Raw genomic sequence first — 12483 nt, forward strand, 5'->3', positions numbered from 1 at the left:
GCCCGTAGACTTTCCCGGAATGACTGTCGTCCCGTCGACCTCTTGACTCTGACAATGCCCTTCCTTCACAGGGCTAGGATGAATAGAAATGGCGGAAGGATCGCGCGACGTGCTGTATGAATGACGCCAAAGGGTGGTGGTGCCGGCTCACGTCAGCAATTAAGGTAGGTGGATAGGTGAGGTATTGTTGTTGATGGTCACCATCGAGGCTCACACATGGCAAGGAGATGCTGATGAGAGAAGCGTCGGAGGTCCATGGAATGGTAGCTAGGCAAAAAGAAGGTTGGACATTCGCGGGTCCAACTTGATGTGAGAAAATCAGGGGTCCGTCGGTATTTTAGCGGAGCAAGTGGAAACCGCGGGGAGAAGGGAGGTCCAGTGTGGGTTGATGACGGAAGTCAAGAGGTGGATGCCGTTGGGCTTTTTGAGCGGCTCCGTACGGGGTATGTATATCACCGGCCGGTGACGAGATCGCTGGGTAGGGCGCCTGTGGATCGGTCGACAAAATCCAAATGGCCGGGGTGTGCCCGAAGGGGTCAAAACAAGGCAGCCAGGGGGAAGAGGAGGATCCAGGAACCGGCGATAAAGGGTTGCTTGTGAAGCGGTGGGGGCTGGCTGGCTGCGGTCCCTCGTGTCGATGGAATTCTGGCACAATCTGACACAATCTGGTACAATCTGGCACAAGTCTAATCTGGCGGTGGACCTGGATGTCGTGAGAGGAAGAGGTATGATAGGCAGAGAAGGGCGCAGCAGATATCGTGGATCTTGATATGCCCAGCGAAGTTGCGACTTGGCGAGGGGCCCGCCCCGAGTGTTGCGATGGGATGTATGCTGGGATGTTGAACGTTTGCTTTTCGTTCCGTGGCGCCGATAAGTGAAGGTCACGCCGGTGTGAATTTGATGGTACGTACGTGGGCGTGAAGTATACGCAGGGACCGACGGGTAAGATGGCCAACAAGATAGATGGGAGGAGATCAGCGCTTGCGTGGTGGTGGGGATAACCTGAAGACCCAGATTTGATGGACGATGGCAGAAAAGGGGCCTGAGTCGATGGCAGGATGATTGGATTTGGATTCCCGGTGTGCTGTTATGTCCGCTCGTGGTCGTGTTCACTGGTTGAGGTGTTGTTGTAGAATGACGGGATGGAAGAGACCTCAACTGAGATGGAAGGAGGGAGATAGCGGCGTGTATGCCCACCTCGCAGGAAAGATTTGAATGAGGGAGATAGATTGCGACAGCGGGACCGGGGTCTTGATAGGCGTGCGACGGGTTACCAGCATTAGCGAGGTACCAAGAATGTAGCAGCTCCGGCCACGGCGTGGGATGTCTTGTTCTAGCTTTTGGATACAAGTGGGAAACTGAGGTGGTCTGGAAACCTCAACGGCCTCGGGCTTCTGGATACCTACACTTCACATAGACCTCCGCAAGTAGGTGTGTAGAGTTAGTTCAGGTACCGTGTCTGTCAGGCTGCCAGTATAAAGGGAATTGTCTTCTCCTAGTGTAGAGCCCGCTTGAAGGTGGGGGGTAGTAGAACGACGGCGATGATGTCTGTTCGGGACTTAATATCCGTCGGTGACCTTGGATACGATTTCGCCCCTTTGGGGAGAAAGGAAGAATTGTAAGTAGCCCTACCACTTCACCACGCTAGAGGTAGCGTTGTCTGTTGTTGGAGCTGGCACCACCACATCACAACGACGACATGGACAGGTACTTGGTCAAGGTACAATCTGCATCTGCGGTCATTGTCAGAGCATTGCCGTTCCTAGCATTGCCCCCCTCGGAGCGTCGAGGCGTGTCGCTATCGATTGAAAGAGACGGGCACCCGGACGAGGGTTGCAATCCATTACCTCTCAGTGTCCTCTCCGGAAGGGCAGGTGCGCAGGCATTGAAACACTGGAGTCAGGTTCCAGAGAGAAAGACCGTCGTTGTTGGTTGTGATTGTGGGTCCAGAGAGGGAGGAAAGGATGTGGATGAACCTGTGGGAGCAAGTGGAATCGACAGGGAAGGAAGCGGGGGTTTTGCGGGTGGACGACTCTAAGGACCGGGGGCTCCAGCAAGGATGGCCACCCGCAAAGCCGTCAAGGTCCCAAAGGTCCATCAAGGCCACTCGGCGACGTGATTTGTGCGCTGTTGGGGGCCTGCCGCCGTCCAGCCAACCACAGGGCCCCATGCTGCGACTTTATCAAAAGAGTGACACTCGACAGTCTCGACGACACGCACAAAGCCAAGCCACATGGATGACGAGGAGCAGGACTGTGGGGGTCAAGATAAGCGCATTTCCGACGGCGGGCGAGCGGCGGCCAGGCCGTGAACAACCTCTCCCTCACCATCGTCTCTACTGTGTAGGTACCGGATGCTGGAATCTCTCCCATTCGACAGTGTCTATCTGCCTTTTGCTTTTTTGAGTTTCCCGTGCACGACTTCCCACTGACCTCTCGGTCTCAACCCATTTGCACGACATCCCTCCCGTTCCTTTTTGGACCCATATCATATGCCTTGAGAACAGAGACACCCCTGGGCTGGCTGGAAGAAAAAAAGGTACCATTATCGAATCGAATCGACTCTACTGCAGGACAGTGACAGTCGATGTGCCGGCGCGTCTGCGGCACAGCAATTCAGATATCTATAGAGAGCTATCACCCGCGGCCTCCCAGATACCGATAGCTGTGTCCCATCGCAAATGAGATCGACGACCATTCAGTCTTCCCCCGTTGCAGGCAAAGAGACATGAGAGACACATCTCATCTCAACCAAGGAAAGATACGCCTGACACCTCTCACCGCCTGTCGCACAGCATCGCCATCGTCGTTGATTCGGGATTTCGCAAGGGGTCTTTGACGGCGTCGTACATCCTTTTCCCCTTCGGTTGGACTGCCGCACGAGACGGACGGTACACCACGTTATCAAGCCCCAGACCTATTGGGCATCTGAACCTTGTGAGTCGCATCAGGCGAGTATCGCGATAGCGGGTCTGAATGGTGTCAGAGAGCCTTGAGCGCCCAATATGCCCGCACATGGCGATCTACCTTGCCTGTAGCTCGCCTACAGACGACTGTCATCTTGGGTGTCTTGTTTGTTGTTTCTTCCCAGATAAAACCCAAGGGCAAGGACACTTGCAGGATTAACAGCCCGGCCGCCCGCCTCCTTCATGTCAGACTCGCGAGCGAATAACGTGCTGATGCGGTGGGCTGTGATGCTGCGCAACCACATCGATCAATTGTCTTGACTCTTGACAAGACTTTGCCTGGGCCACTTGGGTGTCCAGCGCAGGAACCGACCAATGAATCTCTTATCTTGGAGCCCGTGTGTGTGAGGAACAACATGAATATGGAAAGCCAAAGCCCGCAACACCACACAACCACACACGGGATAGGAAATCTCGCTGTGCTGTGACTGCGACTACGACTGCGACACTCGGCTGATACCCACACATCATGCCATGAAGGGACGGCCACACGGCCTCTTTGTGTCGTAGGTTTATGTATATCAGCGCTTGCTATATATTAACAGAGTGCTACCTTACCACAGCACCACAGGAGATCAAAGCTGCTCAACTTTGATAAACCTCTCACGGCCGACATGACCGACACGGACGAGATCACCTTCGTTTCCGCTGCAGTGTATCTGGGCGCTTTTTCATTTGCGTGGATGCCCAGAATAGGCGTTTCTGGAAGACGGGACTTCCCAAAGCGATTACACAATGGTCGCTTTCATCATCCCCCACCGTTGCACTTGCACCCCGTCCCTGTCGGTGACTTCCCGTCTATTCCGTTGTCGCAGTTGATATCCTAGATTCGCTATCCATTGTATTTTACTCGGCCTGAATCAAATATGAACTTGGACGCGCGGTTGTTGGTTCTGGTCCCTTGTGTGATACAAAGAGGAATACTTCTGATATTGCCCGCGGATATTGACATTCCGGTTTGGTTGGTGAGTGTGGAGGAGAGGTAGAAGATTGACTGAGTGCCTGCAATCCTTTCTCTATCTGGGCAGCTGGCCTACCTAGAATTCATGGCATTACACCATCCATCACCCAAAACATCTCACCGGCAACACCGGTCAGACGCCATACCAAGCCCTTGGTAATTCAGCACAGCCAAGCCTGATACATATCGCCACCAACAACAAGTGAACACCCTTCCATCTCTCGCCTACCGTCAATTGTGCCACTCACACCTTTTTTTTCCTTTCCACGACCCTTGAAATCAAAGGTGAAAACCAACCCCTGCTGTATCATGACGGGAGGGACGAGCTTAAAAAAAACTAGTGTCGACAATGACATTATGGTTGCTTTGAACTAACACCCTATTAGGTAATAGCGAAGTAATAGTGTTGCACTGTCCGATGGTTCCCTTTTGCAATTTTTCTTGAACGTTCCGATGTCGTCCGTGGGGGACAATTTGAAATGGAGAGATTCGCGGCAATTCCAATCTCCGTTCGGCGCAGGTTCGGCGGACAAAGATTTTCGTGAAGGAAAAAAGCGCACTCGCAAATTTTGGGGTTGATAATGTTGATGATGATGCTCTCCTTCTCATGGATATGACGAAACGATAGGTAAATGGGAAGAAACACAACCCTGAACTTCATGCGATGTCTACACAGTAAGCAAAATGCCGTGTGCGTAAACACCATCCCGTCTCAAATCCTTCCCATCGTCTTCCACTTCCAAAACTAATACCTTCATGCTTCCAAGCTTCCAGACTTTCCAAACCTGCAAACTTCCACATGCATCGAAAGTCCAGAAAGAACAAAGTCAAGCAAGCCCACACCAGGGGTACACAAAAGAAAAGAGAAGAAGAAGAAGAAGAAAAAATGATTTTCATCGGGATTCTTGGCTTCTTGGCTGCCGCTAACCCCCCAACTTTCTTTTCAACTTCCCGTGGTCCCCAGGGGCTTACCTAAAGCTTGTGTAACGACATCATCCCGCCTACCTATTCTAGGGTCCTTCACAGTGAGACAGTCCAACAGGCCAGCACGGGTCATGAGAAATCGCAATTGTCGCTCGCCGTGGACGTCAACTTCCATGTTGTCCTGTTGACACTCGGAACTTGGATGAGAAAGAAAGACAATGCATCTCCATCTATTCACCGGCTGGGATTCTTTCGGTCCGTGATTTACACCTACATCGCTTGGTCTGTCAGTTTGTCAGTGTCTACACTACGTACCGGTGTACCGGGCTGTCCAAGGTGTTGATGCGTAGATATGCGGCGAAAAACTCGTGAGTTCTGGGAAGGATGCATCTAGGTCAGGTAGCTGAGTGATGACGATTCTAGTTGAGAGTGCCTCTCTCCACAAAAGGGATTGCTGTAGGATGTGTAAAATCCGAGGAAACTGGTAAGGTGATTCAGCAAGTGTGGTTGTTATATGCTTCCAGGTAGGCCATGTGAATACATACGACTTAGATACCTGAACATATTGAAAACGGCGGATCTACAATTAACAAGCTTTTTGTTTCTGATTCCATTACCCGTGATACTGGAATCTAGTTTAGTCCAAAACAGACCAAATAAAGAGACTAGGTCAAAGGAGTGAGAGAAGCCACAAGCCATGTGCCTGGTCCCTGATGATCATCTTCCATTCCATTACTCCTCACATCTGCAAACCCATCTATCTACACCTATACCCACTACTAGGTAAGCATCCAAAACGAGAAATAAATCCCGAAAAGCATCGTCGTCAAAAGTACCTACCGGTTGATGAGATCCATAGCAGCCACATTACCTTACCTTACCTTACCTTCCCTCTATACGGTCAGGACCAAGGATCCTATCCTTCTGTCTACTCCTTCCTCGATACCGTCGCAATACATACATATATATCTGAGACTCCCAGAGGTGACATTCTCGGAGAAGAGGCCATCGGCCAATCGGGATTCAGTCCGTAAGGTAGTCGACAGGGCTACGTTATCATATATAGGTACTTAGCATTTTCTGGTCCAAATTTCTCAGATAACTAACTGCGCTCGTTGCCTGTGAGTCCGTGACCACTTTGTTGTTGTATTGTCCAGTCCAGACTGGGAGGCTGCCATTAATAGACCGGGCATGAGTGCATGTAGACATGTAATATTATCTTAAGCGCTTGATATAATACGTAAGGTCTGGAAAGGAAAGGAGGGGGGCTAACTGTTGGTTTGCATATGGATATAGGAGATTGTATGATTTGAACGCATTACCATGGATGCCAACGGCTCGGTGACAAAGTGCTTGAATGATAACAGGTATTATATCATAACTTCAAGACCGGCGAGTAGGTATAGACTCACGTGAAGACGAATTTGACAGGGAACATGGCGTTGTAGGATGAAACTTGCATGGAAGATGGCGAGATTGTCGGATTCCTTGGATTGATAGGTAGGTAGGCAGGTAGGTATTCGGTCAATGATTGTACCTTGGTCGAGTAGTACACCTCTCGGGATCCAAAAACTTCATGATCTCTTTTTATCTTGTCAGTCCTCGATAACAATAGGAGGGTATTTAAACAGCCATTGTGTTGTGTTGTACAAACAACGAAGCCAGGCTTTATCGCGCCTGATTTCGAATATGTACTGTATGGCGATGGAGGACAGAAGTAAGACAGAGGTCTCTGTTCTGACCACACTCACTGGCAATACCTATCCCTACAACACAACAATAGATGACGGGAAGAACCGCGTTGGCTGAAACCCGAAAAAATGAAGTTATCATCGGCATACTTGCCGTTCCTGGTTATGACCCTTTCCACACAAAAAAAGTATCATCACATCAACCTGCCGACACCTTCAGTGTCTCCGGCCACCATTCGAGTGCACAAAACCATTAAACCCAAGTACATCAATATTCCGCGAGATATGGCGTCTTGCCCGTTGCCTTTTTCATCGATATGTAACCGAGAAGGGACGGGGGTTTGTCGTGAAAACGCCAAGGAGATCCGGATTCAGATTCCAACGCCAGGTAGTGTACACACACCCACGCTGCTTCTACATATCGTGCTTAACGTGGATTATGTATCGGGGGACATGATGAAAGATATCGTGATCTTGTACATACTTCCCATGCCATCATGTCTCGCTTTTTCCGAGATTTGATATGATATCCATTGCACCGGCGGCGGGGAGATAGTTATTATCGAACGTGGGGTTCGGCTCGCCTCGAGCCTTGTCGTCTACCACAGCAAGGATCAGTCTGGAGATGGGGGAGTGTTTGCCTGGGGCTGTAAGGTTCGAGATTCTCTTATCGTCATCCAAAATATTCGAGTCCCATTTTTGCGAATTGTGTAAGGGCCTTTTTCTTTTGGGTTTTGCAATGTGGCTGGCGGGCACTGGAATCCCGTCGATTCAGGAGACTGGCTCCTTAGCTTTGAGCCAGCTCGGGTCATAAGATAAGCTTAAGTGAGATACGATGCCTCTCAGTCGCTGAGCCATGGAATAGACGAATCAGAACCTTCAGACTGATCAACCTGTACCGAACATTCTTGGGAGGCTCGAGAGAGCGGAGAAGTCAAGAAAGCCAAGTTTTGAGCTGCCATGCTCTTTTGAGGTGACCAAAGCCAAACAGGGGTACTCTTTCTGTGTATCTATGTAACTGACAAGTAATGGTACACACCACAACCAACGACCAACAGTCGCCTGATGCTGCGCTTGTCGCGCGCTTTGGGGCAGTCGCAATATGGAAGCGGGTAGATAAGTAACAGTAAAGAGAGCCGCCGAGAAGGGAGATCAACCAGAATGGAAGCAATGCCTTATCTGGTATTTGTTTGGGAGTTCCATGATATTCCGGACCCCAGGCCTTTCGCGAATGAAACTCGCTTGTCTTGAGAATCTTATCAGTGGCATGTGCCGCACCAGCCGTCCAAGAAACAACGTTGGGCGTCAAAGCGGCAAAGGCGTGATTCTGATGTTTGTGGTGCAATGCGTTGATAATGTGTTGATTTTCAGAGAATGATGGATCAAGGGTCGCTGTGTCGAAAGCATCAGTTGATGGAGATCGATGCCGGATATTGATGGTGTCGACGATCTCGACGCCACGACCGTTTGATGTGCTCAAGAGGAGACCGTTATTGAAGCAATTGAGTACATGGCTAGAATATCAGATCAAAATTATAACTGCTGCCGAAGCTGAAGAGGATCATCGAGGTGTACAGGACAGAAGTGAAGAGGGAAAGGTGAATGAAGACTGGACAGACCTGGAGGCCCGAGTGATTGACATCTTTACAGCCCTACGTTATCGATAAGAGATACATAGATAAGATGACAAAAAGATGGGGTTTACGGTCCGTGCGAAATGCACGCTCCGGTCATCACCGGCTAGCTTTCCGCGACGAACCGCCCGAACTTTTGCGACAAGACGACGGGGAAGTTCAACCAGAAGAACCCTCCAGTCTGCCTTGCGCCCAACCGGAGTTCACTCCTCTCCAATAATCCAACCATCTCGGGAACCCGTTCCCCAAAAAACAACTCTCACAATGGCCTCCCAACAACCACCATCAGAAATACCCGCCCCGGCGGCGGCGACGACGACGACGACAGAAACCCCCGTCGAAATCATCCCCTCAGCCGAGAACCACTACGGCACACCCAACCTCCTCCACAACTCCGCCATCATCGTCTCCGTCCTGGCCCCCATCGGCCTTTTGCTCCCCGGCCGGGGCCGCGGCAAGTTCTCCGTGCAGAACGCCATCCTCTCCTCGGGCACCTTCTGGGGCTTCAACCAGCTCTCGTTCGACTACACGGGCAAGTCCATCTACCAGCGGTCCAACGAGAAGTGGGCCGGCATCCTGTCCACGGGCGACGCGCTGCCGGAGCAGGCCAAGAAGAACAAGGCCTTGATCGAGGCGGAGAGGGCGAGAAGGAAGTTGGCCCAGGAGCAGGCAGACCAGAAGGCGGAGCAGGAGAAGAATGGGGGTGTGCTGACCAAGATCTGGATGGGCGACGAGAAGGAAGGGTGGAAGGAGAAGAGGCTGGAGGAGGAGAAGAAGGCGCTGGAGAGCGGGAAGGGATATGGAAGTCTGATTATGGATCAGATTTGGGAGGTTTGGAACCAGGAGGGGAAGGATGGGAAGAAGAAGAAGAAGGATGGTGATGATACCCCGAAGAAGGAATAGGTTAAGAAGAAGGAGAGGGATGATGATTTGATTATCGAGACAGGAGGTGCTGAGTTACAGGATGGGAACATGGATGAGCAATGATTACTGCATACTACATTCGACGACCGACAAGATGGTGCTGCAGAGAACGCTGGACATGACGGAGAGCGCGTCTCGCTGTACGATACTGTTCGAAGGAAAGCGGCCGAGGTGAAAAGTATGGGAGTGGGTGTTTTGTGATTTCTCGGGCTGTGTGAGACTGCCACGCCACTTAAAAGGAGGATGGGGAGAGGACAAAATACGAGAATAATATGTACAATAAAACACATCATATAAGAAGCATCAACAAAAAGCTGACGATGTGATAGAACGCTAGTCTAGGGTATATCCGACGACGTACAAGGTTCCGCCACCGACATTCCACTAAACGTACAACACCCTCCAGTGCAACACGTAAACAGTTCGTTAACGAGCAAGCATCTAAGTAGGTAAACAAAGCTAACGACCAACGCCCCTATCTGGGTAGTAGCCACGGGCAACAACCGTACTGAAGCCGACAGTAATACTCATTTCCATCGAGCTAGCTCATTCAAATACCAGCGGGTATGTTTTTGCGTCCAGTGTGTTAGTTATTCCTCCCCTTCTTCTTCGACGCATAAGACGGCCGCTTCACCTTCCGAGCCTTCTTCCTCTTTTCCCGGACCCTTTCCGCCTCCATCCTGTCATGCAACCACGCCGCGCATTGCGCATCAATCTCCGGATGCGGCTTTGTGTCGCCGACCGGGATACCGGCCTTCCTCTGCAGTTTCTCCTTGAACCGCGTCAGGAGCTTGAGCCGCCGCCGCTCCAGTTTGTTCGGCTTCACCTTCTTACCGCCGCCTTTGTCCCAGTCTGCATCATCGCCATCTTCGTCTTCTTCCCATTCATCCTCTTCCGGATTCTCGGCCGTCTCTTCTGGCGAGGCGTCCTCTTGAATGTCTTCTGGCGTCTGGACGGCGGTTCGTTGTGCTTGTGCTGGGACCTTAGGCAGAGCTGTCGAGCTCTTCGGTTGGGCGGAGGATGTTCCCCCCAACTTGCCCCGTGTTGGGAAAACGTGTTCTGAAACGTCTGTCTGCCCTTCGTTGATGACTGCTTTTGCATTCCTCGAAGCTGCTGACTTTTGTTGCTGTGGCGTAAACGAGACCTCCTCAGCAACTGGTTCCGACACACTATCCAGTGGTGACTGAGAAATCTTTGTGGTGTTGTTGAAGGACACATGTTGAGCCCTCAACAACTTCATTTTTGCCTCCCTGAGTGCCGCCTTTTCTGCCTTAATTCTCTCGAACCTTTCCTTCGCCTTGCCTTCCCTTGGTTTCTGTCTGTCGATGATGTCCTGCTTCTTTTCCTTCTCGATCTGCTCGATCTCCTGCTTCTTCTCATGCTCAATCTGCTCAAACTCGTGCTCCCAGGCCTTCTCCGCGGCCTGCGACGCCATGTAAATCCTTGCCTCCTTGGCCTCCCGCCTGGCAGTTCTCTTCAGCGCCCTGACAGCCCGTGAATCCTTCATCTGGCCCAGTTGAGCGTCCTTCTCCTTCATCGCCTGCCAGCGCGCAATGGCTTCCTGGGCAGTGCGGGGTGTGAGTTCTGAATTTTCGGGGTCGGTGGCGGATGCGATATCGGGACGTCCAGCAGCGTGTCGCATTCTTGTTTCCCGTTCCAGGAGGACGATGTAGCGGGCGGTTTTTCGTTCTCTTCTAACTTCTCTTTTGCCCACGGCCTTGCTACGTGCAATCTTTTCCTCCCTCTCCTTGAGCCATGGTTTCTTAGGCTTTTCTTCCTGCTCAGGCTTTTCTTGTCTTGGTGAGAGTATCCTCGAAAACTCATCTCCCTCGCCATCATCGAGATGCTTAGAGAGATCGCGGTTCCCTTGGGCTTTGGGCTTCTCAGCCTTTGGCTGATTTTGTGAGAATGTCCTCGAAAACTCATCTTCCTCGTCAGCGAGATCGGTGCTCTTCGTCGAGCGAGCTTCTTTGGTCTGCTTAGGGCGATTGCGCTTCACTTGGGCTTTGGGCTTGCCCTCTTTGGCCTGCTTAGAGGGTTTGCCATTCGCTGGGCTGCTGGGCTTCCTGATCTGATCGTTGAAAAAGTCTTGGAGGGAGTTCCATTCGCGGGATTGCTCATCAGAATAAAACCTGGGGCAAGAAAGTGGTTGATGTGACGAGAGGTGTGGTCGAAAGGCGATGTGAGGTGATGGTCTACCCCATAGTGAGAGTCGGCCGTTGAAGGCGCCCTTTAAGGCGCGTGTTGTTGACATGGTAAGCCAACCCTAGCCGTTGCGATGACCGTGGTATATAATTGGGCCGGTATGAGGTCCAGAGATTCTTCAAAAGGGCGGGTTGGTCTTACTCTATCAAGTTATTGAAGAGACGGAGGGGTTGTTGAACTCTGCTCTAGCCCAGTGGAGAAAACGAAGTTATCGATAGCGGGACTGAAGCACTGTTTCCCGATCTCTTAGCTAGTAATGGTTTGCTATTAGAACCTTGCACTTTACTCCTTTTGGCTGGCCCAGCCAATTCGGTTCCGGACCCGTTCCGTCGTCGTTGTTCGTCCATTGAACTGAACTGGAAATCAACAAATGACCCTTCAGATCCCGTCCTTGAGTGTGGCTTTGAAAGCGACGAGTTGCACATTGCCCTTTTTAAGTGTTTCAGCCCATGATGCTTGTCCGTTGATCTGCATGCCGCCCGGTTCCACGCGCATGCACTGCCATGTCCTGATGAGCTTATGAGTGGCCGTGGAAGACATGGAAGGCCATCAAGTGACACCAACCCTCAGCTCTTCAACTGCCTGCTCGTGTTTTAGAGCCTGACACGTTCGTCATCTTTCTTGGAGGTTATTCTTTTTTTAACTGCACTTATTCCCTTGATTGTCAACAGAATTCAAGACTTCAACTGTCTTCGTCTTCCTCTTCTCTTCTGAACCCGGATCTGTTGTTCAACTCCTCGACCACCGTCCGTTGAGCCTTACATACATCCACATTGCGTACTAAACGGCGTTCTGCATTGAGGCTTGGAATTGATTAAATCGGCAGTCGCCGTTCCGAAACAAACGCACTGCCGTCATCTTGCATTCCCCCATCTATCATCTTTAAGCCCCAAAGTTTTGTTGTTGGGTTCATCGTAAAGTGGCTCGTTCGTCCAATATCCATCCACCACGACCTATCCAACTCTTGCAATCCGCGTCCAAGCGCTCCCACTCCCGCCCTCCGCTCCCTTGTGCCTGACCTGGCCGTTGAGGTCTGAAACCATACGAACACGCGGAACCTGGATCCCGAGACCCCGACCCAACTGCAGTCCCATTCAGCGCTTCGTGCCTGCAGTAGCAGTGTGGACTAGAAGGACCAACTAGCGAACAAATACCTGGAAACAACGCTGAAGAAAAGGG

At 51.3% G+C, this 12483-nt stretch overlaps 2 protein-coding genes across 2 annotated transcripts; one reads left to right on the forward strand and one right to left on the reverse strand.

Annotated features, from left to right (window-relative positions):
• The first annotated feature begins 8164 nt into the window (after positions 1 to 8164).
• SMAC4_04001 (uncharacterized protein) lies at positions 8165 to 9418 on the forward strand. The gene has a single exon (XM_003348108.2). It carries the CDS (start codon positions 8236 to 8238, stop codon positions 9076 to 9078), a length of 843 nt encoding a protein of 280 aa, XP_003348156.2. The 5' UTR covers positions 8165 to 8235; the 3' UTR covers positions 9079 to 9418.
• Positions 9419 to 9519: 101 nt separating this feature from the next.
• SMAC4_04000 (uncharacterized protein) lies at positions 9520 to 11420 on the reverse strand. The gene has a single exon (XM_003348107.2). It carries the CDS (start codon positions 11351 to 11353, stop codon positions 9686 to 9688), a length of 1668 nt encoding a protein of 555 aa, XP_003348155.1. The 5' UTR covers positions 11354 to 11420; the 3' UTR covers positions 9520 to 9685.
• Positions 11421 to 12483: the final 1063 nt, after the last annotated feature.

This window comes from Sordaria macrospora, chromosome 2 (genome assembly GCF_033870435.1).
Source record: "Sordaria macrospora chromosome 2, complete sequence".
Classification (NCBI taxonomy): Eukaryota; Fungi; Ascomycota; class Sordariomycetes; order Sordariales; family Sordariaceae; genus Sordaria; species Sordaria macrospora.

Bases quoted from the DNA above. Each gene is read 5' to 3' on its own strand.
- SMAC4_04001 (XM_003348108.2), top strand. From the start codon at position 8,236: ATGGGGTTTACGGTCCGTGCGAAATGCACGCTCCGGTCATCACCGGCT.
- SMAC4_04000 (XM_003348107.2), bottom strand. From the start codon at position 11,353: ATGTCAACAACACGCGCCTTAAAGGGCGCCTTCAACGGCCGACTCTCA.